The sequence below is a fragment of the Linepithema humile genome, chromosome 1 (genome assembly GCF_040581485.1).
Source record: "Linepithema humile isolate Giens D197 chromosome 1, Lhum_UNIL_v1.0, whole genome shotgun sequence".
Classification (NCBI taxonomy): domain Eukaryota; kingdom Metazoa; phylum Arthropoda; class Insecta; order Hymenoptera; family Formicidae; genus Linepithema; species Linepithema humile.
In genome coordinates this window covers 9,441,647-9,469,398 of record NC_090128.1, presented here as the reverse complement: position 1 = coordinate 9,469,398, position 27,752 = coordinate 9,441,647, and the positions used below count along the sequence as shown (strand labels likewise).

Sequence of the window (27,752 nt, the reverse complement as noted above, 5' to 3'; positions counted from 1 at the left end):
AAAATTTGGACGCCAAGGAAATTTCAGGAAAAGACTCGGAAAATAGAGGCAAGGGAAAAGCGGAGCAAAGTTTCGCTGCGAAAAAGTTCGCAAGCAGCTGGGAATGTCACGAGAACTAAACTGCTAAACCCACCAAATGGCGCAAGGATGCGTTGTAAGCGTAAAATCGGCTCGATTCGCCTCCCTGTGTGCCGTCGTCCGCACTTGTCGCTCACAATACATTCCGACGATTCAGAAACGTAGTTGTGAACGACGTGCTCGCGGAAGGAAAATGCATAATGTCCGAATTCCGAATACGCCTGAGTTTCCCTCTTTGTCTGCGTATTTTAAGTCGCAGCTGCTGCGTAGGTTGAAAAGCGCGAGCGAGAAAGGGGAGCCTCCTCAGTGCAAAATTTGCGAGAGTTTGTCATCCCGTTGCGAAACACACTCGCACACGTGGTCGAGAAAATTGCAAAGTTTCCTGCGGGACTCTTGCACCGCGCGTCAATTCCACAACGCGGTCGCCCCGCTCCCGTTTCCCGTTCTGCGTTACACCAAAAATTATTAACACGCTTTACATTTGCTGGCGCGAGTGTCGACTTCTTTTGCTCCTCTCGTATTTTTCTCGCCCTTGAGCGTGGCCATCCGGCAATGATAATAAAAACGACCGCTCTCATTTAGAATTTGCGCCGTTATCACAATTATAATTACGTCCGCACATTTTGCTCTTTCCGCTACACACGTCGTTAATTACCGACCTCGCAGTATGATCTCACTCTTGAGATTGAAAAAAGAGAAACAGAGTGAAAAAGAATGAAACAAAAAAAAAACAAAGAATAGAGAGTAAAATAAAGATACCGAAGTATCATTATTTGCACGTGTTTGCTATACGAAATCATGTCACAGTTTTATGTTACCTTACTTTTATCCTTTTCACGCTTGTGTATATATGAAATCTTGTGCATTATTAATAAAGTTAAGCCAGGGTTATAAGGTCAAGGGTAAAAAAATCCAAATTTAAGTAAGATAATATCCTTAAATTTCCCCTAAACAAGAAGGTCTCTTAAATGTTGATTACATGCATAAATCATAAAAGATTCTTTCACGGAAAAAATGCTTTATTTTTATATCCGATCCATCGACTCGCGATGAATGTGTTGTTTCACTCTAAATGGCTCGTGATTTATCACTGGAATATTTTTCCAATCCACGTGTCGACCACGCGGATAACAGCTGACGCTTGTGTACGCAATGCGGATCGAATGGCAGCGTTTTAGTGTAACGATTATAAATAATCCTTCCTATATGACGCGCTCACACGCCCTTTTTTATCGTATTGCAAAATATCTGCATGCTTTGCATCAAGATTATCAGTACATATTATAAAAGCAACAACGTAAACTCGAACAAGTAAACTCAGTCAAAAAAGAAATCAATCCTCGCATCTTGTTAACGTTCGGCGAAAACGGCGATTATCCTTCTCGCAAGGATGCATGCCTTCGCAATATTGATTTCGGCGGAGTACTGTAACGGAATTTGCCATTCGTATTGTAATATTATGCGATGTGAAGTTTTGCTCGTTTCTGTGCGTTCCAAAAAAGAGAGAACAGATTTTTTCGAACAATAACTATCAATAATAAAGAGCTGATCATTGGATAATCATTTCAATTCTATTCGCGATAACGTGAATAGTGAGTAAAAACGATCGCGACAGGTAAGACTTGAAGTCAAGTCGTCAAGTCGAGGAACCATCAATCTCATCGGCACGCAAAAAGACCTCTCTCTCAGAACTCTCATTGACTTTTTCTCAACTTTCCATCAAGCAACTCGATTACAGAAGCGCTGATCTTTTTCAACGAACATCAGTATATTGCTAAAGACCGACCAGGTTTACATTTAAAATCCAAGCTATATTTTTCCGTGTAGTTTACAATAATTATTTTCAATATTGAAATAATAAGATCAACACAAATTTTTATCTCAAAAGAAAAACACTTGGTTTTTTTTAGAGTGATATTAAAATATCAAGAGCTCCCTGGTGCGGACTTGCAAGTTTTAGCAATTTTAATTGCGTAGGCCTCGCAAGCCCGCCAATTTTTGGATATTTACTTAATTATGTTAATGATATTCAAATAGCATTCGCATAGCGTAATCATAGATTTCTCGCGAGATAATGCGTCGGAATAATTCATCGAGATCCATCATCAACTCCGACTTCAACCAGCCCCTGTTTCTGAAAAGACGCGCTTCAAATCTCAAAGACTACCGCGCTCGTAACTTATTTACAAATTTCATCACGTCCCCGCGAGTTTCGGAAACTTGAGGGCGATCTCATCTGCCCCCCCTCATCTGCCCTGTTCCATCAACCGAGGCCCGGTGCAATTTGACGGTCTACCGATCGCGATTTTACAGCTTATACTCCGAGCGAGAGGGTTTATTTACCGTAAATTCGTTGTCGTCTCACGGCTGCATGAATCAGGCGAGAAAAGATGTTACAAAAGATTTGCCGAGGCAGCGAGAGGGAGGAGGGGGGGGAAAGACTCTATCCTGGTTAAATGATCGATAAGCTATCCATGAAACGACAGGAAGCACACTCGCGCCACTCTATTTGCACACCGTTGAGCTTATGATCTTGGAGAAGGGTGTGCGCGCGTCAGGAAACATTTGCGAAGCAAAGCGTAAAACGCGCGGATTTGCAGGACGTTATACCATGAATTAATCCCGGTGATCCCCGATACACGCGGAAGCTCGAATAATCTCCGCGTCTCGGCGAACGATCCGGGTTCAAGCTGTCATTCCCAAGTTTATTACGACAGGCAGTTGATTATTTTGTTTAATTCGCTTATTGTGCTCTGCTTTAGTAGACAATGCACAAAAAGTGTTAACTTTAGCAAACTTTTATAAATTAATTCATTGCAATCAAATAACGGATAATTGTGATAAATATATATATATGATATGAGAAAGAGAGAATTTTCTTTTAAAATAAAAAATAATTTTAACACGATAATATTCAATGTCAAGATAGTTACAATTTTTACTGTATAAAAAATTGAAAATTAATCGAAATGTGGTTCAAAGAGATTTCTTAGAGAGCCAAACAGATGGCATAAAATTTTTTGCTGAAAATAATAAGAATAAATAATAAACTTTTACGCGCTCCAAATGTACAAAATAATAATTACTAAAAACTTACATACACATATTAACATAAAATGTAAATACGAAAGAGTTGTTAAACCGTTACCAGGCCTAACTGCTTTGGGTGAGCCTAAATTTCTGATTCTCACCAGACCAATTTACAACGCGACGGTGAAAGCACTCCCTTACAGTTTCGTTTACGATCCTCAAGGGCCCTACAAAACGGCACAACTTACTACAGAAAATAATAGAGGGACAGACTGTGGGTAACTTTCGCCGCCTCGGTACTTAGAAGAAAAAACAATTCCTTTCTGACACGAGTGTTGATTACCGACTCTATGTTTTAATGGCAAAATCATCATATTTCATATCACTTCGAATACTATGATACACTCACGAATATTCGGACAAAGAAAGACGAGAAAAACTAATACAATAGAGAGAAAACAAATACAATAACCGCACGCGAATCAGTGCAGTGAGAAATTGGAACGAATATTTTGTTTGCCGCTGCAGAAAATCGATTTGAAACTCTCCGCGAAACTTTCGCGTCTCCCGAAAACTCGCGGGGACTACTTTTTGCGGGGAAGTTCTCAGGAATCGCGCCAGAAATGTCACCGGGATAAAACGCGATCCTCAACTTCGGGCTTGATCGCAAACTTTGCGAAAACAGTGGACGTGGCGCATTTCGGTGTCTCGCTTTGTGTGTGACAGCGGATCAACAAACATACACAGAGAGATACATTAAGCAAGCAGACTGCGTAAAGCGTTCTCGTTTGGAATGCGGTTCGCGCGACAGGATGCGCAGATTATATTCGTTTGCGCGCGACAGGAGACAGTCCGCCTTCGCCGATCCTTCCATCGGGAGGAAAATATTTCGCCGGCGGAAGGAATTCGCGGCGACACGGAACGAACGTCTTGAATATAAACCGACTACCGGGAATGGATCTGGCGCGCGTTACCCGCGAAAGGTGTCGCCGGAAAAGGGCTGGCGGGGATTGCAGCCGGACGGAGCAAAGGGGAGGAGGAGGGGGGAGGAAGGAGTGCAGGAATGCTATCCGTTTTCGTTCGGAATCCGAATTTCAGCCGTTTCTCGAACCACAAATTCACGAAATCCGGAAGCGGAAGAGCCGACTCTTGAATCCAAATCCGCGTTGCTGCCAGCAACGATTTCCTTCCCGCGACGAGACGAGGTTGCTCTGGATTTCCCGATCGCTTCGCTCTGCCAGGCGGAACCACGAAGAATCGCGCCTGTATCATTAGTCTCTTTCGCGGCGAAGAATTTTGCTTCCAATCATTCCGCATTTTCGCAGCTCTTCCGCAATCCGGGAATATAAATTTATGGAATAGAGATAGATACGTGACGGGACAGATAGATTTCTATCTGATTTCACAGACAGATTTTTTTGTATATATATGTTATTTAATAAATTAAATATTACAAATAAAATAGAATTAAGATGCTGAAAAGAAGAAATTTCGTAATATTGTTTAAAAAATGCTGACAACAAATCTGACAACAGTTATTAAATTTTGAAAGTAAAAGTTAATAATTTTAACTGTCTTGTCTGGTTGTAAGTATTCTATTTTAATTTTTTATGTTTAAAATTGCCCGAATGGATCACACAGAAATAAATATATTGCTACGGCGAATATACTGGATTTGTGGAATACATATGGACAACTATTTGCTTTCAGGATAGCGTGGAGCAGTTGCCGTTCGAAAATGCGGGCGTAAAAATTGTCAGGAAGAACACGCTCGGATCACTCAGTGAAATAAGCAGCCGCAAATATCGAAAGTGAACCGACGGACTTGTTCAGACTCTACGAACTGCCACTAGCACCCGTGAAATGAAACTTTTGTCGCACCTGTTGCATGACAGGTATTTTTGATGGATGCGCACACTTTTAACCGGAATGCGAAGTGCCTACTCGTGACTCGTGCCGCAGAATCGCCGGTCTAACAATCTTGCTCGAGACGAGAGGCGTCTTCAAGTCTGCGCGTGTCGTTTCCAACTTTTATCTCGCGCTAATCTCATTCGGATGTTCCCGAGTTCGAGTCGCGTGAGATGTCGTCGGGTCACCACATCGCCACTAGAAAATTTCGAACAAGCGCAATTGCTCTTTCAAACTAATCACGAGCCAAACAACGGTGCACAAGATGTGCGCAAGGTGGCCGAGCGATAGAGTTCGAAGATGGGCCGGGTATACAATGGGATGGGAAAGCTTATCGTGAATTGTGAAAAGTGTTGAAGAAAAAGGAAGAAAGAAAGAGAGCGGCAAGATGGTGACCGTGCTCAATATAAGCGACATTAAAAATATTTGCTTGCTGCCGGAAGATCTGGATATGTTGGAGGATCCTCGAACGCCGACTTTGCGAAGGGTCAGTTACGGTATCGTGTTGCCGACCATTTGTATCCTCGGCATCGTCGGTAACATTCTGAATCTTGTCGTCCTCACGAGAAGAAACATGCGCGGCACAGCGTACATCTACATGAGAGGTGAGGCGTCATTTATTCATTATTTGTTTTCCCGTCAAAATTCTTGTTTCGTATTTGCAAATCAGGAATGCTGTGTCACAAATCATAATGAAATAATTAATACAGCTAAACTTAGTTTAGAAAAGTATTTCTATTTGGGGTTTTCGTGATATATTTATTTTTCACGAAAAGAGTAATCATTTGCTTATCGAGAAATTGGAGATAGAATAGAATTATGAAAATCGTGGGGAGTATTTTCTCGAGAAGCAGGGAAACGAGCTTATGGTAACAAAAAATTGGTCCGAAAGCAACCCTCTGCGATGATAACATCTCTTTAGACAAGAGAAAAGAGCGCGCCGGGTGCATTGAAATAAGAGACGACGAGGAGGGAAGAAGCGGTACCATTAGCAGAGTGCGGTGTAATAGCTTCCAATAAAGTTATTCCATGTTTACGTAATATCGGGACAGGAAGCTCGATTGCATTACTTTATACGGCGGTGCATTATCGAACGCTCGAGAGCGTGCGTGTTCAAGTACAGCGCACGTCATTAACGCCGATTATCCGCAATTTTCTCGATTGAGAGAAAACTGGATACCAAAAGAGAGAGAGAGAGGGAGAGGGGGGGGGGGGGAGAGATATCAGAAAAAGAAATGGTGCAAATATATTTACGCGTCAAAATACAAAGGACGAGAGAATCTTTTTCTTCGCAGAAGCACGGGGAATAACAAGCACTGGTTACGAGCGCAGACGACGAGCGCTGTAGATGCTGGTAATATCATATTTCTGTTTCAATGCAAATTGGTTGATCATCAGTGCGCGTGGACGCGTACACACGCGTGCTTTCGGCGCCGAACTTACTTGAGGAAATTTTAAGCGAACGCTCCCCTCGGTCCTTTCTCGTTCTAAACTTTCCTTGCTTTCGGGAAAAACACTCCACCCACGGGGTCACGCAAAGTGCTCGCCCGCATTTCGTCCTGTCGGAAGCAGCCGTCAGGAAATATCTTCCGAAACGTCGAAAATTCGACGCTGCACAGTGCGCGAATTCACCACGAGATTAATGAACCGTTCCCCGCAGCCGGAAAAAGACGAGCATTACTCTCAATTAACTTTCCAATCGTTACGTTCGTTGATTTTACTATTTTATCGTGAACCGGTCATCAATATTCATCGCCGTAGTTTCGCGTGACAGCGAGGCGACTAAGTAACGCATATCTGTTCTGAAACGCGTGTCGGGTGCATCGGAAAGCGCTTCGTCGGATTAAACCGGCGTGAATCTCGTCTTATTCCGAAAATAAACAGCGAAATTCCGGTTGGTAATTAACACGGGCGGTTCAAGTAGAGAGAGAGAGAGAGAAAGAGAGAGAGACGGAGTTTGTTCTTCATGTATGGAGACGCGATCTCCGGCATCGCATCGCTGCGATTATAACCGGTAAACATTCGCGGTTGCGTTCTGGAAGCGCGCGAAAGCACGGCCAAATAGACTGGCATTTTGAGAGCAAGCCAAAGTAAGTTGTTTCCGCGAGCCTCCTACCGAGATCCCAAAACACACTGCCCTCGGCGACCGGATTATTTTTTTGGCGTCGCGCCATTGTTTGCGCTGAATGCCGCCCACGGATTTCGTCCATTAGCCACATATCGTCCTTATTAATAGCTCTATCATCGCCGTGTATATTTGCGCTTCGGAGAAGAATAGGTCGCTCGGTTATTGACATTAAACTTGTTGCCGCGGCGACTGATATTAATGAATTAATTGTCGCATTAGGGAAATTTGTTAGAGATAATAAAATTAATAATTTATATAAATTGAAATTATACATTACGAGATATATTTTCGAGAAAAATAATTTTCCGAAAAGATACATCTATTTAATAATAAATTGTTGTAAAATTGATTCAACAACGAAATTAAAGATAATTAAAAAATTCAAATTTTGAAAAACAGAAGAAAATACTTAAAAAATAAGCATTTTTGCGTCGTAATTTTTCTTTATATATATTTTACCGTCAAGATTGAAGCAAGCATAGTATAAAATATGTTGCTCCTGAAAATGGTTAATTTATTTTTCAATCTGGAGAATAGTGGAGATAAATCGCGCGTACAAAACGCAGTCGTTCCCGAAGAGAAGCGTTTCGAGAACAACAACGAGGTCGATGGGACGGTAACTATGCTCTCGTGTTCATGGCGAGTTGTCCCTCGTAGCTTCCCCAGGACGGAAGATTCGGCGGTTTTTGCGGCGCCGCAGACGTCCGCGCTCGTTTCCGGGGCAACCAGGCCAGTGCATTAGGGAGGAAATTACTCGGCAATTCGATTTTGGTATTTTCGTTACGCGCGCCGTGCCGTTTCGAATTGGAGCCAGATTCACGACACTCCAGGGGGTGGCACGTGTCCCGAACCGTGTCTTTATCGCCAGTCGGATTCCTTAAGCATTAGGCCGCGACTGTAACACGTCCCCGCGTATATGAGGACCTGCACTCGCTTAACTCCGTCGCAGCTGCAAAGCCGCGGAATATAGCCCGGAGCTCAGTGCACACACACGGAATCACGCCGCAAGAGTGCAAAGCCGGCTCTAAGTGGTTTACGCCATCGAGGTACACACGTTTGCTGCGAAAGCATTGTCTCGCGCGTGCTCGTTTAATTTCGCCTCGGTTTAGCCGGAGCTAATTCTTTCCGTATTCTCCGCCGGATTAGCATAAACTTACACCTTTCGACGCGCATATTTCCAAATTCACAGACGCGTTGAGAGTAAGAAGAATAACGCGCCATGCGTTGGATGGAGAAATAATAAAGTAAAATATAAATAAAACCCGCGAAAATAAAATAAAACCGCGAGCCTGATAAGTATATGACGAGTATTATCCGCGAAACTCACCGTATGAATTTTGTATGGAGATCTTTTACCTCGGCCGAGAATATCGTGGAATTCAGCGTGGAGGATCGGCGGATCACTTATAACCGGCGTGTTGCTGATTCGATATCGATACCCGGTGGAGTTATCCCGATATCGGGCGGCGCCCGGGTGCGAGGGATCGCGCGAAATTTCCGTTTTACTCGGTTTTCTCGTGCGCGCGAGATGCTGGAAACGCAGCCTTAGAGAGGTTTAGGGGATTAGAAGAGGTCGGTAAGATGGAAAGAGAGAGCAGGAGGGATATGGCAGCGCGGTCTTGCTTCATACCGTGGCCGGAGCTTCCTCGCACAGCTCTTTTTCTACCCCTTCCCTCTTCCTCCCTCTCAATTCCCTGTAGCCGATGTATATATGTATTCTAGACTTTAATCGCCTTCCTTCAAGTTCGCCAAGCTTCAAGTGTGCTTGATCCCGGTATCCATCAAGAAACTTGGTATCTCCGGTAAGTGTTGCTGACGCATCCTTCGTCTGTGAAAATTCTCACTCGCTTTCACCACTGAGCTTGTCAAAATTAATTATTTAACCAGTAGATCGCGAATAATGGCTAATCAAATCTCATTCGAGAGTTCTATTATAAACGATATTAGAGTCCGGTTAAGTTGCCGCTGATTACACTCGCAGTGCGCAATAAATAGCTTCGTCGATTATATTCACTTACAATTAGAACTAGTTGTAACAGTGAGTACTCATATTTTTTTATATTATAGAAACGTTTCATAATACATTAAAATTGTCGAAATGTGCATTTTATATCAACGATCATTATGTATTGTCGAAATGTCTATGCACAGTCGAGAAATTTTTAAAATATATTCAAGGTAATTGTGAAAAAACTTAACGTCAAACACACTGAAAAATAAAGATATTCATTATAAGTTTAAAAATATTTTTTTAATTTTCTATTGTTAGTTTTTTTTTAAATATTCGTGCAAATAAAATGAAATATTTACTGACAAAATTAAATTTATCAAAGTGTCGACAATAAAAAGGGACATCCTCTACTATATATATGTGACACCATAATCCGGGTTCGCGTGAAAATGGCAGAATGAAATCCTGAGAGTGTTGCTTGCTCTCGCTAGTGTAATTCAAGTTCTCTACGGGCCTGACCATCCTTGATCTTACTATATGTAAGCAAGAAACTCGGATATCTTTTTACGCACAAAGGATAGTCACGAACAGAGATGTGGCCCTCATGAGATTTGACTCGCCTTTTGTCATGCATTTTATGCCGACGGTCTTGTTCGAAGAGCACAGAATTTATAGGTACATTACAAAATATTATATATAATACAATAGAAAATAGTTTATCAATAAAAATAACTAAATTGTTTCATCTCTGCGATTGATATTAAAATATATAAATTATTTTTGTTAATATAATTTTACATAATTTCCTTCTCGTTCAATTATTTGCTTGAACAATGTTAATATTGCTACTAATTAATTATTATACTTTGTCTTCATTTTTCTGATTTATTTTCACTGATATTTCGTATCATACACTATGAAAAGCTTATCAAACGCGTCTATCTGATAAAATCTTGCGGAAATGGCGAAACTTGTCAGGAAGCCCCATTTAACTACCCTACTCATAGATTTATTTTTATCGATACAATAAATCAGTCGACGCCGTCCAAAAATAGCGGTAAGCGAATTTCCACCAAAAGTTACAGGCAATTACTTCCGCGATGACCGATGGTCGGCGTTATTCATACCGTATATATGCATTGAGAAGTCCCTGCTGTCATTAAAATTCCAAAGAAGTCGACGCCAATTTCGTTAGATAAGCGAACGTGCGGTGCACTAGTGTCTATATCCCCTATACGGGCGGAGCATCAAAATTCTAGCAGCGTCAAATATCAGAGCGGGGAGCATCAGTGGTCGCTGCGACGCTCGGCGTGTCGAAGGGGAAAAAGAAAGGGGAGAGACCTTTACGCTCAGTGTGCGCGAGCGAGCGGTGTGACATTCTCGCGTCGCACGGCTGTACATCGCCGCGGCGCGTATGTAAATAAGCGAGCGACGGCCGACGTGCTCGTCACGCGGAGCGGGACACATCGATATGCGCGACATACGTCGCCGAGGACGAAGATGCCGGCAGACAGGATAAAGGCGTGCGCGGGAAAGGGAAACGAAGGGACGTGCCTTTGAGCCTGGAAATATTGCGAATTGCCGAGTATTGGGGTGGAAGAATTTGTGCGTAGGGAAATGCAATTTGGAACGTGCGCGGAAACTGCGAGAAACAGCGGGGTATCCTTCTAACTTCTTGGGGAGCTTCATCCGAGTCACCGTTAAGATTCATCAAAAGGGATTTCCCGCGCTGCTCCCGGCGTCAATTTTACAACCCCTAATGGCAAGGAAAACATCCGGCAATGGCGCGGAACGAAGTCGTTAAGCGGCAAATCGCGCCGGTCCCACGAACGGAAGGTGCCGCGATAAATGTGCGAATCGGAGCGATGATTCACGATGTTTCCGCGGCTTTCGAGTCGTTTTATTGCGCCATGACTTTTTATTGATACGTCGTTTCCATTCTTCGATGTTTCCGCTATGGTCCGTCTCGTTTCGTTTACGAATACTCCGCACGGCGGATGAGCGAGCGTCTGTATCCTTCGCTTCTCGGTCAAGCGTCGCGTCTATTGTTGTCACGACTGAAACATTTTTACTCGCAAACCATATGGCATTCAACCTTGCAACACACGAAATTATTTCGGGACCGAGTGCCTACGCCATCACCCGATTTACTTGGAATTTGTTGAATTTGGGAAATGGCAAACGCGTGCAAGTGCATCGAAATAAATCACGTGAAAAAAATAAAAAGTCGATTTTTAAATATTTATCGAAAGGAATGAAAAAGCGTATGAATCTCTCTGGAAGAATTACATGCTCGAAATTAGATATTTTCGAATTGTAACATTACGAAAAAATTAGAGTAAAATCGTGAACCATAATGACTTTCGTAGACAGGAAAACACAGGACTCTTTAGCACATTATCTTCACCAAAAAGATCCTTTGTGATCTAGTGGTCTCATGATCGATATATCGAGGTATTGCGCGGTGCAGCGAGATAAAAGGGACCGTCCAAGTTTGATTACCCTAGCGAGAAGACAATCAGGCTGCCGCAACACGCGTTGGTCAAAGGAATTATCAGGAGTGGAACATGTATCCGCTTCAAAGTAATTCCTTTAACACGTTGCACCTGCGCACGCGTAGATTTATAGCATTTTTGACAGTCCGAGAAACTTTGTTATGCGGACAATGCGATCGAATGAAAAACGGAGAAACCAAGATACGGGTTCTTATCAGTTGATATAAAAAGGAGACTTATTATTGTACAGAAACGACAATTTAATGAAAGAATTGCGTGTCAGAAAAAAAAAGATAATTAAAATAAAGCGGTCGAATGTATAGAAAAAAATTAAAAGTATTACTTCGTCGCTACAGAGATTAAGCACAATACTCTCCATCAATTACATCATTTATATCACGGAGATTCTCAAGTAAAAGTCCCAATAACCTCTCTCGTAACAAAATTAATATTTCCTCTTCCAGAATTTCTAAATAAAAAGTGTTTGTTCTAAAGAAATTTTTTTTTTTAATTGTTTTTATTTTTTTAAAGAATATAAGAAAGTAATTTAATTTGCCATAAAAACTACAATTTTCAATAAGTCTTCGGTTTAAAAATAGGATGTCATCTGAAAGATTGATATACGTAGCGAAATTGTTAATTACGAGCGCACCGGAGACGTTATATTGAGAAATATAATATTTATATAGATGGATAAAGCGAAGGGGAAACAAATAAGCCTTATCCGTCAAACTGCGTCGTCAACTCTCACTTGGGAAAATATTTCGGAGATATCGATATTAAAGGAAATCCTCCCTAATTCTTTGCAAAAACTTTCGGGCATTCGCTGATATAAAATCGCCGTGTCCTTTCCGAGAACATGAATTTCTCGGCGCCGTTAATACGGGGAAAATTCGCGGAGTTCACACGGACAGTCGTGTTACGGATCCAAATAACAGCGCGCGGGCTATTTCGGGCTTTATGAATATTAACGATCGCGCGTGAGTACCGTCGTCCGCTCTCCCGCCGGAGAGTATTAACTACCGCGCTAAACAACTGCGAGAGCTCTCATCCGTCGTTTCGTGAATTAAAGCGCGTTTTGCGCTTAACACGAGTGCACGAGCCGAAGAACAGCCGCGGGATTATCTTATAATTTGCTGTCGACGCGATGAGACGAGCAACGTGCGCGCTTGATCGTTTCGCAGAATTGACATTTGACTGTGTGAAAAAGGTAGGTCAAGACTGCAATCCTGGCCTCTCATTACGCAGTTCTTTCCGTGTCTATATATTATAACGATCGACGCAATAAGGTAATATCCGACATCAGGATGTATAATACTTTTCCGCTGCGATACGGACAGATAAGAGTGTAATACGGCTAACAAATCGAGTCGAAGAATCGTAATAACCGCGGAATATTTATCGCGTAGAAAGCTTTCAGTATTTTAGCGCAGGTTCACTTCTTTGAGCACCTGTAATTTAATCCCGAAGAAGATTCTCGTGCTTTCGCGAGAGAGAAATTGCGAACCTTTTCGGGTCAAAGACAACTTTGCCATTTCTTTCAACTCGTTAATGCAAAAAGTTATTTCTTCTGTGAAAGATATCTGAAAATGCTTAATAGAATATTAAATAAAAATATATATAGCAACGAAGAGAAAACTTTTGCTTTATCAAATTTTAAAATATCGTATTTTTTAAGATATAACTTGTAAAATTATGAAAACGAATTTCAGCTTACATAATTCATCGTCATTAAAGAGTAATGTATCTGCAAAATTAAAAACCGATGATGCGATACTATTCTTTTTATGTGATATAGACATTCGCGTGTCCCCTGAAAAATATACATCTTAGTTACTCTGCGGAATCCCGGGCCGCAGTAGATTTTGCAATTTATATGCGATGTGACCACGTTCGTCTTGACATCCGTGCGGTTGCTCGTAGTCACGTATGAGAGGCTCAATGTTGAATAACGTAGGATGGATGAGATCGATTTACTCTCCCGGAAATCCGTATCATTTTGACGATAGCCGACGGCAGGGACAGCCAATTTGATCAAAGAGAGATCCACGAATTCTTATCTTATATCCAGGATAAAATTGCACCTCTTGAATATAGATTGCTATACAAAAATACAAATAGATCATTAAGACTCGAGCAAATTCTTTAGCACTCGTTTAAATTCGTATATTCTTCAGCGAAACAAAAATTATACGAATACTTGCAGTAAATTGACGAAAGAAATTACAATTTTGTCAAATGTACTTCAAAAGATGAAATATGCCCTCGGAATTATGTCAACCGTAACTTTTCCGTGTCCGCTATCTACAAAATGATAATAATAATCGATCCGAAATTCATAAATTCATAATGTTACCCGCGGCGATGTCGACATGGATTTAAGGATTCAGTATAGCGCCTGACGATATATTAAGAAAGTGCGGACTACCTCGCCCATAAATATTCATGCCCACCGCGGCATTACCGCCTAAGATAATAATTAACAATTCAATTTACTTCGTGCTGCTGTCGCGGTCGCTTATTCTTCGCGCGACGAAGGTTTCTAATATCGATACGGAAATTCTTGCTCGAGCATCAGTTTCTTTTTGGTTCCACGTTTGAAGAAAATATAAAGACATGGACATATGATTTTTTTTTAATATCGAGCTGGATTACGCATTTGTTATTACAAATATGTAAAAAGCGCATCCGTAATGAAGATCTAGTTTCTGCACGAAAACAAATTGGAAAAAGCTCTCCGCGCGACCATATTCTTGTCCAGTATCAATAACGATAAGAATTGGATATCTTTAGGTGATCTTTGGCTTTTTCTCTATCTCTTTCTTTCTTTACTTTTCTAAAAGCACAAACGATAAGCCGTCCCAACGCTGTACTTACATTCCACTAGCACAATAAAATTACAGTTATCGAGGAACAATTTAACGTTGGCGACGTTCATTTTTAAAAAGTATGTTCTTGTTCTCGCGAGTACGACACGACACTTTCCGAAGCGGTTAAACAGCTGCAACGTCGTCCACTTAAGCCGGCCATTTGCATGGCAGCGACATCGCGTTTCAGTCAACGACTAAGGAGATTCAGTGGCCTCGATCTTAAGATCGGCCCTAAGATGAAACAACTTCAGGGACAAACGAACGTTTTGCGCTTGTCAGCAAGTCTTTATGATTTAAACGCTGCCTAGCAGGATTGTTTGTGCGCTATTAAAAGCTAATATTAATCGATGCAAAAAGGATTTAATTCTTTATAAGGTAAAACTTTTGCCATATAAAAGTTCGTATTTTTATTTCATCGTTAAGCGCCCATTTGTCATCAAATATTGGCGTTAAACGTGATCAGCGTAAAGCAAACAAAATTTAGACGGCAGTATTCAGCGCACGGTAAAAATACGGACGAAGTATTCCGATGCGAACAATTTTGGTCTTCACAGTTTCGATATATCGTCTCCATGTAATAATCGAGCTGCACTGAGGGATTATTATAGCTTCACTTAGCGTACCGCAGCGCGTCATTCCACGCCACATGCCATGCATTTTCACATATACGGCGAAACCACTCTGTAAGTTGCACGTGTGGGTCTTCTTATTTCCGCGCGTGCTACACATCAGAGATCGTAACGTTTATTTACTAAGAGAACTTGTCGCAAAACTCGCGAATTTACATTCTCATTACATGGCTTCGTGAGAGAGAACTTGCCGGTTGCGGAATCGCAGCGTAAGATTCGGAAAGCAGAAAATTAAAGCGGCGCGCAAAAGCATTTTGCATTTTTGAAAGATGAACGATAAAAGCAAAACGGAATAAAGGTATATATTTTAAATTCATTAGAGTTTTGATTTTTTATTACTTAAAAATTGTTTAAAACGTCCGAATATGAAACTTGGAAAAGCAGCATATTTACTATACCTATTTAATATGTATTATTATTCGATACGTAACTTTTGTCTGTATTATATCTATATGTACATCGCACATTAAAATTCTTCAAAATTTTATAATAGCACGGAAGTACGGAATTTTAATGTCGGAGTGGTAGTTTTCCACCCACAGGCGCCGGTGTCCGATTGCCGAGCGCGATTTAGGACAACGGTTAATCTTCCGGGAAAGTTTCGTCGTGCCGTCCGACGTTCGCCCAACTTTTCTGACACTCGACGTAACGAGCCGCTCAATCGCGGCTGTCATGCCTTCCTTCCGCGATCCTTTTTGCTCCGCAAAACTCCTGCTTCGTCCTAGCCCGTTTCGCGGCTACCGATGCCAGTCAATCAGGATTCGCGACATACTTTCTCGACGTGTCAGCGCGCACCCTTACTTGGCCGTTCATCGAAAAAGCGCTGAGACTCAACGGCGAACTAGACAGTGAATAACTCATAATTTAAGTTATGTATGTGTTTACAATTGTGGAGAAACGCGATTCGCGAGCAATGAGCTCCGTTGCTAAAACATTTCAACCGATATTTTCATCATAAGTTCTTGCGGGCATGTATTCGCCGCAGACGATTTATTTTGATAAAGTCACCGTCGATTTACTTTCGGCGCCATGTAACTTTGTAAACTTACAGCAGATGATGGAGATAAAGAAACTCTACTAGCTGATCAGTTAATTCGAATGCGAATAATCGTTGCGCAGTAGAAATAAAGCCCTTCGTATTGATAAAAAATGGGACAAATTTTGTCATTATCAAAAAAAATTAAAAGTCGCGTATGACTTAGACGTATAAATCTCTCTAAAATAAATCAAGATGTAACATAAACGTCTCAAAGCATTTTTGCCTTCTGTTAAGAAAATCCCAAAAATAAGGATAAATTCTGCACCAAGTTCGAGCCATCAGTGTGCAAGTTCGGCGTCGTATCGTCGAGTCGCAACATTATTCGCGAGTGCATTCGCGTCGTGTCCCGCTCCATGAGTAATAAGAGACAAACGACGCTACAATATTTCATCAAACTTCGCCTCTGTACAAGACACAATAAAACGAATCCCAACTCGGCCAAGTTTGCAAACCTACATGGTACTGTCATACGAACTGCCGGTAACTGGAGTAAATTGAGCGCCCGTAAACGTAGCGACGGCGGCGTCGGCGGCGTCGACGGCGTCGACGGCGGCGTCCCGGAATTCCGGATATGGATAACGATTTAATTCCTTTTGCACTGTGGAGTCTATTCCCGGCGGAGGGTCCCGCATTCGCGGAGAGCTCCCCCGGGGAGCGCCACGCAGTAAAAAGGATAACGAGGACCGGCGGCGTGGAGAATGCACTTTGTATGCAAACGCACGGGTATGTATGTATGGCTGTTAATTCCCCAGCACCGAACGAGCGCCGAGCGAGCGGCTCGTCTCCTCAGATAACCCCTCGTTATGTCGAATGACTAGTTAAAACTTCTCTTCAGCCATCGCGACTCCGAGCGCGGCTGAAATCTGCGAGCGGTCGCTCGGGCGCGCAATCTGCGACAACTCGTTAATGTCGGCAGACAATTTTCTTTTCTTCCTTTGCACGAATGAATAACGCAATTTTATGCACAATAAATATTAGAAGGATAAAAAAACGTAGCAAAATATTTTCTACAACTAATACACATTACTTTGATAAACAGGAAATTGATAAAATCTATTTTTGAAAGCGCTTCGCGCTACCTTCTCGATGTCTCATATATTTTAATCGAACAAATGGAAAAAAATATATATTCAGTCACACTAGAAATAATATTTCTACTGGCAAGCGTATCGGGAGTGAAAAGAGTTATTGTAATCCCTCGCACATCTATCTAAGGATAATTCCTTCGAACGCTCGAAATGTCGACGATATGCGCGGCAATGCTCGATGTTATTTCCCCGGAGATGCGTGTCGAGGACACGTGCGAATTAAATCCTTTCGTGCCGCGACGTTCCCGTACGCGAAAGTCGTGTATCAACGTGCCGGATATCGACGCCCGCCTTTTCGCGCGCTGTCGCTCGCAATTCTCGAGATCGACGAGTCGGAATCTTTAAACTGCCAACGTCTCAATCCAAATCGATCACTCTCGATTGGCTCCTTTCCCCACGGGCCAATCTCTCTCGAATAAATCTTCGCGCGTCCTTTTTGCAAAATGATATTTCAGTATTTGCTCTTCGCGCACAAATTATTATATTTATTATTTATTTAGGTTTTATTTACCGATCTATTTAGTTTTTTCTGCAAAATCTCAGATACTTCGCGTCTTATCCGTTTCTTTGTTGTCAAATTAAAGACAACACAAATCCTAAAGAATCTCGGTGCAAAATTCTCTGTCTGCGTTGATAATGTCCTGAGGGTTTTTTTTTCGTTGTCCTTGCGCTGCGATATTACCGCGGAATAGTTTATTACCGGGTGTGCAATATTGCAGCACTCACCCTCATTTCTCCCGCTACCATTTCTAATCGTTATGAGTTTCCAACGGCTGGGTCACTGTCCCGGTTTCAACGTTGATCTCTTTCCCGTTGCTCTTTTCAACAAGTCTTCCTTATGCAAATTATTCCGCTAGTTAATTTTATCGGATGGGAGCAACGTGCCAGAAATTCTTCTGTGATAGAATTTCTGTTTGTATTATTGGCTTGTCAATTTAGCTCCGTTTTCAACAAGTGATGATTAATAGAGTCCTATTATATCATAACGGAATTTAATTTCAAGATACGATTAGCAGAGATATATAATAATGTGCAGCGATATTTATTTCCGGCTTTTATTAACCTGAGAATAAATATCGCGGATGTACTCAGTGAAGAAGCAAGTAAGATACGAAGTACATCAAGCGCGAAAGTAATGGAAACTATTACATACGTTTTTCAACAGGTGGTGCGAACGCCAGCGCAGAAGCGCGAATGAGACTACGTATCGTTAATTGTAGGGAAAAAAGCACTTACCTAAATTTAACATCTGCTTGCAAACAAATTAAATATTTTTCACACGAGTGAAAATATATAATTTGTAATTTATAATAAAACTATGTAACTTCATATTTTTGATAATGGAATTAACAAAATTATTCAAATTAATTTTCCAAAGAAATTGCGTCTAGTTTTATACATGTAGATTTCACGACCTTCCTTCCTTAGAAATAAAATTGGGATAGACGTAACGCTATTGTCTTTCGCCTGAGGACACGGGTTTTGTTTCTGATATTTTTTCGACCACAGAAAGCATTTATATTCTGAGCGATGTCAGATAAAACGATCTGACCTCGACAGGGGCAACTAAGGGTAAGCCATTCCGTTTTCAAAACCTACTGACTTCGGGCTGCTTGCAATTTATAGAGATACGCATATGTTCCACCGACCGTGATAAACGACAGATTAACGATCTATGCGGAAACAGCCGCTCTTATGGAGTTAAGCAACCAGTTCAGGTGTGCGACGTCATCGCGGCGTAGTTTCGCAGCGCGGATCTTGACAAATGAATGCTGCAGCTGGCTTCTCCCTCGGGATTTCGATAAATTAAACATGCCGGGAAAACGCGATTTGTAAAATGTCGCCGCGGGATGCTGAGCAACAACGTCGCCTGTCTCCGGCGAGACATCGCGACATTTTTCTTCACTATTCCTGTGTTTGTCGACACACGAACTTATACAGACGCAACGGATGCGAAATATTAACTTCGGGCATGACAATGATACAGTACCTCGCAGTGCGTGAAATAGCGCTCACGAGCTATGAGAATTTTGACGCGTAAGTTAATCAATATCACAATTAAAATAACAATAATTATATAAAAATATTTAAGCATCATTAAAAAGATAATTAATAGATAAATCAAAATTTGCCAGTATCGAATACACATATGTAAATGCAGAAACAAGTATACTGAGATGTAGATAAAAAAAAATGCTTCAATAGAGGAATATTTTTTATATCTCAAATCTTTTTTCGTATTTATCTTAAATTTGTTTATATTTTCTGCTCAATAACAAGAAGAATAAAATTTCAAGCGTTTAAGATTTTCATTTAAAAAATTTTCATAAAAACCGATGACATGTATTACAGGCGTTTCCGCGACATGCGGAAAAAGAGAGAAAAAATGGTATCGGCCGCATTTTAACACGCAGTTCCTTCGAGATAACAAGATCAGTATATTTTGTGATGTTTTTCGAAGAGGCGTACAAATTTCTTGACTTTCGCGTGTCTCACGCAAGAGACGTTCACGCAGAATGTACGTCCTAGGATTTATTTCTACCCCGTGTTTTTTTTCGATCAGAATTTTACGGTTCCGCCAGCTTTATCGCGTCCCTTTCTCACCGGCAAACCGGAGGCGAACAAGAAAACGCCGGGGAATCGGCCAATCAACGTGATAAGATTTGGTAAACGAACCGTGACCCTAAAACGGGTCAGTGACACATTAATTCCCGTCGTCGTGTCTGCGTGCGTTAACGAGCTCGACGCCCACCTCGTCCGTTCGCGTCGCCTTTCCAGAAAAATGAAAAGCGTGGATTTCAGTCGCGATGGTTTCCGGTAATTGAGAACGAACGACGACTACTCTAATGCTGTTCGCTCTGTTTTACGCGGTTTAAGGGATACAATCGTCAAAGAAAGGATTCATTGAGCTGGCAAGCCATTCTGTCTTTTGTATGTAACAAGGGATAAGTCGCTAGTAACGATGGTTTTAAGTGTATTTGTACAAAAAAAAACTTTAACGTTTAAAATATGATCTATAACATGTTGTAATTATCACGTAAACATTAATCCTTTAGTCTTAAAAATAATCCTGTCACTTCAATTAGTACTTTTACTCAAATATACGTTTTTACATAAATTTAATTTTTCAAAGAATATAAATAATGTTATTATACAAAGAAATGACATTATCTGAATATCGTAATTTTGCAGGAGTTCTCGTTCTATTTGTTTCATCAAATTGTAACATTGCGAGATTACTACACGTATTGCTTTATGGGAAGATCTTAATTAGGGTTGACATATCGAAGAGTTAATCTCGAGAAAACGAAGCGTAACGAAGGGGTCAAGAACCCTTAATAAGAATCCAACCGCATTCACTCGTCGATTCGCGAAAAGAGAGACCTAATAAAACCGAGCTGTTTCTTCGTGGCTGTTGGCGGGCGACAGGCGGCAAGAAAATCGTAATTTAAATGGAAAGATGCAATTTCGTCTTAACGCGGGAGCTCCAGTGTAAAAGTTTTACGAGCTTCCACGACGCGTCATGTAGTCGGGCGGAAAACTCGACTTTCATTCGCGCGACATTAGCCAATTTCCGGGTTTCTTGCAACTTTCATACTCCGGCGAGCATGTATCGTGAGCTTTAATAAACTTTAGGGAAAGAACCGAGAGAAGAACTTTTCTCCTGAAATTAAAGCGACTGTCGTTCCGCGGACGAAGCGCTTAACGAAAGCTCAGCGAGATGGCCGCGGAACGCGAATCCAGATCGGTTGGTAATAGAAGTATCGACCGACGAGGGGTTGAAACCACCCTCGGTCTACCACCTTATTATCAACGACCGAAGAAATGTGTTACCGGCAACCTTCTTGAGTTTATCAGCGGCTGAAACTCAAGTATGGTCGGTATAATAAAGCAGTGGTTGATAAAATTATTTTACCTGGTTTGTCCGCCACATATTGGTTGAAGATAATCTACATATATAAATATTAATATCCGCACACACGAATAATATATCTGTTATTCATAGTTTTTAATTATCAAGTAACACGTTAACACGAAACATTCAATATTAAATAATTTATTAAAAAGTTAAAAGTTTTTTTAATTTAAAAAAAGTAAGAACAAAAATACTTTCTTTCATTCAACAATAAAATTTTTATTGCACCTAAACAAGGTGCTTTTAGTCCTTTATTTCATTCGGAGTACGTAAGGAAATTCGTTCGAATTCGCAATTGTACGATGCAGGATCAGGAGAACAGCGTCGACATCTAATTGTGCTCAGGAGATGCAGCGAAACGGAATGGTAAATACGAGCGTTAATTGGTGTCAATGGGCGATAAAAGCTCGTAACATGAGACGGGCAGCCAGCGTGCAGCGCGATCGACCATGCGAAAACAGTACACCGATGGAAATTGGCAAAAAGCGCGCATCCAATTTCGATTGTCTGGAATCCCGAGTGTCGATCGACGGAATTGAAACGTAAGATGAAACGCTGTTTTCGCAACAAAATTTTCACACCAGTGGTACTAACGATTACACAATAATTAAACAAAGCGAATGCAACTTTACAAGATTAGCTAAAAGAACAAAGTGTTAAAATTATAATAAACATATTACTTTTTACGCGACGTATAACGCGCGGCTAGAAATTTGTGAATTTGTGCAAAAAGCACATATCCAATTGCGATTGTCTGAAATCCCAAATGTCGATCGACAAAATTGAAATATAAAATAAAATGTTGGTTTTATAACGAGAACTTAATTTTCATATCAGTAGCATCAATGATTACTTCACAATTAAGCAAATGCAAACTTTTCAAATAAGATTAGCCAAAAGTGTTGAAATTATAATAAAAATATTGTCAACTTGTGCAATATGTAACTCGCGGCTAAAAGTTCGCAAGTATCAAAAATTGAAAAAGCTAAGAACACTCGGAGATCCTGAAACATATCCCGAAGAGTAATTTGATTATTTTCATCGCTCTACGCGGCGGTGAAGCCTCGTGTGGAGGCAGAATAAAACTTCCACGACGGGGAACATTCAAGAAAGTGTGGAAATGATTAAGTGAATCGCGTGCCACCTTCATTCACTGTTCCTGAGTTACGAAATCAAGTTAACTGAGGCCTCGGCCTTCGTCCTTATTTTTTCCCGCGTTCGAGCGATCCTTCTTAACTCTCTGTTCGTCTTTTTGTTGCAGGTTACTCGGCGGCGGCGCTTCTCGCGATCCTTTTCTGCATTCCCTTCGCGCTGAGGGTGCTCATTCATAAGGAAACCGGAGGATGGAGCAATTGGCCCCAGGCTTTCTATCATGCTCATCTCGAGCTTTTCCTCGGCAACGGTTGCCTGGGTACGACGAAACGTTCTCGCATTTCACTGAAAATTCCACGGAACACGCTGCAAAATTTCGTCCGTGGAGAATTCATCCGAGTCCTTCTCTCCTTCTCTCTCTCTGTCTCTCTCTCTCTCTTTCTCTCTTTTGCGTTTACTCTCTCGCATTAACACCATTTTCGCGGACCGATACGATCCTTGCCGAGGGAATGAATTTATCGCGTTATCTGCTCTCTGCACCGCGCGCGAAAATAGTAGAAGATGCTGGCTGGAACTTGCGGCGGGAAACTTTTGCTTTCTCGTATCTCTCGCGCAGCTTTTATAAGTTACCGCGATGATAGCGATTAGAAGTTTGCCACGATGTAGTCCAAAAGGGGGAGCGCTCGCGGAAATGGAACGCGAAATATTAAATCGCGTTGCATCACAAGCAACGTAACGAATTGTGGAAATTTCTCGATTAACACTGTATGTGAAAACGCGTAGGCGCCCGCGTGACGAAGAGAGCTTTTAAGGCCGACTCGACATAGCACTATATTCGAGAGATATAGAGGTTAATTGTATGCATAGGGGTTGGAGTAATGATGCTTCTGGCATTGACAGTGGAGCGTTACGTAAGCGTCTGTCATCCCGGGCGACACACGCGACCACTCTGCGGACCCCCTCACCTAACAGTGGTGCTCATCCCACTGGCCACATTTCTCGTTTATCTGCCGAGTGTATTTCGGGGTGAAATTACGACCTGCCTGCTGGAGCCCGGCGGACCCCTAATCTACCAGAAGAGAGACAATCAGTCGTTTCTCAACTCGTGGTATTATCAGGTAATTTGTGTTCCTTTGCAAACGTCACGTTTTCCTGCTTTTTAAAAAAAGCGAACTCCGAAAAGAGTTACTATTCTACAACCGATAATATCGTAACGTTATTAATTTCTCCGTCTACAATATTGTATTGATGTCAATTATGTGGAATGTTCTACTGGCCGATTTGGTAAGAATATCTGACATTTAAGTTAAGGTCAGGATTTTTAGAACACCTTCCATATTTAATTACATTCTCTTTATAATCTTAAAAGATAATGTGTACCGTATTTAACTGCATGTTATAATTTAACGATTCCTCGCGTGACGTTAACGTATATATTTCAGGTGTACAAGGTGGTGCTGGAAGTTGTTTTTAAAGTGGCACCGACGATTCTTCTCGCCGGATTCAATCTGAGAATAATGATAGTGTACAGAAGATCCTGCGAGCGACGTCGGAGAATGACCTTATCGAGAACCGTTAGTAGCGACGAGGATCCCAGAACTTTCGCTGAAGAGCGAAGGCTCATTCTGCTCTTAGGCAGTACCAGCATCCTGTTCCTGGTCTGTGTCAGTCCTATGGTTATCTTAAATGTAACCCTCAGCGAGAGCAATCTAAGCCATTATCCTTACCAGGTAAATCGACACAAAATTTATACTTAATTTTCAAACAAATTATCCAACAAGTTATCGAAATAGATTTTTAAGTTCCTTTAATTTAATATAATAGAATTGAATAAAATAAAATATTTCGTCATCTCTCATCATTGTTTCGTTATTCTAAAAAAATTACCTTTGTTAATAATAGAATAAAATTAGAAATTAATTTAGAGCAACAATTCCCTTTCCCAATTTATTTTTCACTCTGTTATTGTTGTGTTATCTCGGAGGAAAACATTTAATCAGAATTCACTTATCCGCTTCCTGAATAATTGATTCAATTATCCTTGCATGCTCTCTTGTGCCTAATTCTCGACTTCATTAATTATGAATCCGTCCATTAATTTGCCGCCCGTTCGGTTGCAGGTGTTCCGAGCATTGGCCAATCTACTGGAGGTGATCAATTACTCGATCACGTTTTACATCTATTGCCTCTTTTCCGAAGACTTTCGAAACACTTTAATTCGCACTGTACAATGGCCGTGGATCAGGAATATACGAGGTGGCAGAAGTGTGCCTATGAAACGTTCCCCGATACCGAGACCGACGACAACGACCACCACCCCGCCGACTACCATGGTGGCGACCCCCGGACATCTGGCTCGTGCCAGCGTTTAACACGGATTTTTTGCCATCGATCCTGGCGTCAACCGCTCGGTCGCCAGCCGGTGAAATAAAAAGAGGCTCCCGGATCTAGCGCGAGAGACCAGCGTACCGTGAAACTGTAAATGTCGGGACGATTCAATTGCGAGCAAAAACTTTATAAAATAGCCGAGTATCCAAAACAATACACGAAAAACATTTCACGACACACAATTACATTGAACAATCCCGCTTATATGTACAGGCTTGGTAGCGATAAGTAGGCTTTCGCAGATTTCTCACAGCGGTATAAACACACGTATTAAATGATTTAGGAAAAGAAAGATGAAATTATTACGCATGTTATCAATTTCTTGGAGGCGCTTCGTACGCTCCGATTCTTCCAAGACAATTCGCAACGAAGTATTCAAACTACGTGTATTCTGTACACCGGCAACTCCGGAATAGTTGTAAACTGCCGGTACAGACGCATCCATTGAACATTCCTGCGTGCTAACGGCTAAAGAGCCGGGCGTGTCTCTACGTGGTTGCTGCGGCTAAATTCGAACATCTGACTATTCCGAGGATTAAATCGACCGACCCGATTAAATAGTTGATATCCGAGTATCTCTCTCGCTCTCTCGGGCGCGTACTTTCTGTCGAACAATACACGTTTCGGATTGCCCGGCGATCGTGTGGAAGTGATTGTGTGTGTCGAAATACTCGATGAGTCTTCACGAAACAAAGACGAGTGTACATAAAACCGAAGGGTTCTATGTAAACCGTCGTCAGGGATCCCGTGGGACTCTTTCGCTTTTTAAAGTACGAGTTGAAGAAGTTTCCGACGCAATCGATCGAGTTTGCTGAGAGGCGGAGGTGCGAGGGAGGAGGAAGATGCAGGCGAGAGAGGAAAGCGCAAACTGAAAAGAAATGTCGCGGTGAGAACCGCTGCAATGCGTTCACGGCATTGTGGGAAATTTATCAGAATTCGCGCGGAGACGCGACGACAAGACTTGTGCATTGAGTCGCGAGCGATCGTCGTCGCTGCTGGAAATTAAAGGAGAGAACGCTCGGAGAACAGACAGGACGAGAAGAGAACAAAAAAAGAAATCTAAATGTGTCAAGTACCTGATCGTACAAAGGATCCTTTCTGCGGGAGAATCCGCGAGAGCGAAATCGAGGTGGAATTAATTCGCGTTAATTCCGGGATCACCCGGAAGCGGAAGGTGTAACGAAAGGTGTGCCAAAATTCCTCCGCTTGAAAATTTAAAATAACGAATGAATTAATGAGGAGCGTCGAGAAATATTTTACGCTAACGCGGTGAATCGTCATAATTTATTTCTGTGTGAGTGTTGTTGCATAATTAAGCGCTGTTGAGTGTGGTAATGAAAATTGCGTCTCGTCCGCTATTATCGGCATTAATCTTTTATACTTTCTCCGTCAATAAGTTATGTATCGTTCGATTAGACCTAAGTGATTTATGTATAACGCTCGATGTCGAGACGGGAATTGAATTTCAAGGAGGTCTACATTTCCGCACAGCAGTACATAAAAAAGAAAAAGAAAAAAGAAAAAAACAGAGGGAAACGAAAACGTATTGCGGTACAAGCAAGCGTAGAAACCGCTGGGTTCAATTTTCGGATCTAACGAAAGAACTGCTGCCGGCTACGATAATAATATTCCCATCGAACTCTTCGAAATAAACCGCTACCTCTTGGTTGCATCGCGTTTCTAAAATAGATGCTGTACTGCGGAAAGATATTCTCTCTCGGGGAATCGATAATTAAATTCGCCGCAACGGTCCGTCCGCGTTCTTGGTTCGATGGTAATATTATTTCGCTTATTTGCATACGTAAATCCCACAAAGAACGTTTTCGCAGCGCAAACTCATCTTCCGGACGTGACATCTCGGTCGGCAACTTTGCGAAACACGTGAATGGAGAAATAAATTCAGAGAAACATCTATTCCATTTTTATATCCCTTCTCGCAAATATCCTCATTACAGGAGTGGAACGACGCGACATAAAAGTTCGAAGTACGTAATTTACTTAGAAATCGGCTATATCCGAGAACAGTTATTCATTCTTCAGTCTATCGCTCTTAAGTATACGTTCTCTGAAAAAAAATGTGAATTATGGACCCGAAATTTTTCCCGCGCCCATGGAAAATCCTTCGAATCGTTATTTTCCTATCTTCGAGTAATTTACTGTTTTTCAACAAGCTGTAAAAATATCCACAAGGTGCTTCAGTGGACGCTCGTCACGTCGAGCGCGACAGCAGCGGTTTGCTGTCGAACCAGATGACGAGTACATGACGAGCACGCGCTCAGTGTACCTAGTCTCGTGAAAGAACTCGTGCAAACAGGCCGCGTTCAATCGTTCTTTCAATCGATTTTTGCGTCATGCGTCAGCCCGTGAAATTTTGATATTTACCGCGCGGATCGATGAGCTTTTTCTCTCCCTCTTTTTCTCGCGTGTAAAACTCGGGCGAGAATATACACGCGCGTTCTCGCGCGATATGGAGTACCGACTAAGCGCGACGGACGGCGGAAGCGGTGAGGAAAATCGCCGGTGGATGGTTTCCGTTCCATTCACAGGTTGTGGGAAAATCGTTCCTGGCGTGCAAGCGAAGGAGAAAAGACGAGAAAGAGGGATTTGTGGGATTTTCACGCGGAGAGAACGGAGCGGAGTTAAGTGGAGGCGGCAACCAAACTCCTCCATTGTCGGTACACCGCTATTTAGAAATAATTTAGAACGCACGCGGTGCGCGGGACTTTGTTTTGAACGCGCTATAAATATGTCACGGTGGGTGGAACGTGTCGCGCACGTACAACAAGGTCGGCCAGCCGGTTGGCGGGACGGGGTCCGTCATCATTCGGAGGATAATTTAAGTGCGCATACATCCTCGTCGGAAATGTACTCCCCTTACCACGGCGGGTAAAGTGTGTTACGAGAGCGAGTGTTTGCTCTGTCATAATAAAATTTCGAAATACACCGGAAATATTTACCGTCCGCGACGTACAACACGCACTCGTGTAACGCTGTATCAGTCTCGTTCTTCCGGCTGGCGAAAAAGATATTCTACCAACGTGAACTGGAGAATAAAATCGTTTAGGAAGCGATAGTTTGTACGATAAATGAGAATATGTCCGGAGGTCTCAATGCGGCCGGTTTAGTGTCCCTCGTATTTT

General features: G+C 41.9%; 1 protein-coding gene across 2 annotated transcripts in view; it reads left to right on the top strand.

Annotated features, from left to right (window-relative positions):
• Positions 1 to 26,524, top strand: part of LOC105672827 (probable G-protein coupled receptor B0563.6) — a 37,538-nt gene extending 11,014 nt beyond the window's left edge. The window contains exons 2-6 of one of the 2 annotated variants that reach the window (XM_012368002.2): positions 4,819 to 5,621; positions 22,394 to 22,543; positions 23,092 to 23,342; positions 23,667 to 23,954; positions 24,345 to 26,524. In XM_012368002.2, coding sequence (XP_012223425.1) covers positions 5,405 to 5,621; positions 22,394 to 22,543; positions 23,092 to 23,342; positions 23,667 to 23,954; positions 24,345 to 24,596 — 1,158 coding nt within the window. In that variant the 5' untranslated portion in view covers positions 4,819 to 5,404 and the 3' untranslated portion in view covers positions 24,597 to 26,524. The remainder of the gene's footprint in view (positions 1 to 4,818; positions 5,622 to 22,393; positions 22,544 to 23,091; positions 23,343 to 23,666; positions 23,955 to 24,344) is intronic. The other variant, XM_012368003.2, reaches the window with a different exon arrangement.
• The last annotated feature ends 1,228 nt before the right edge of the window (positions 26,525 to 27,752 follow it).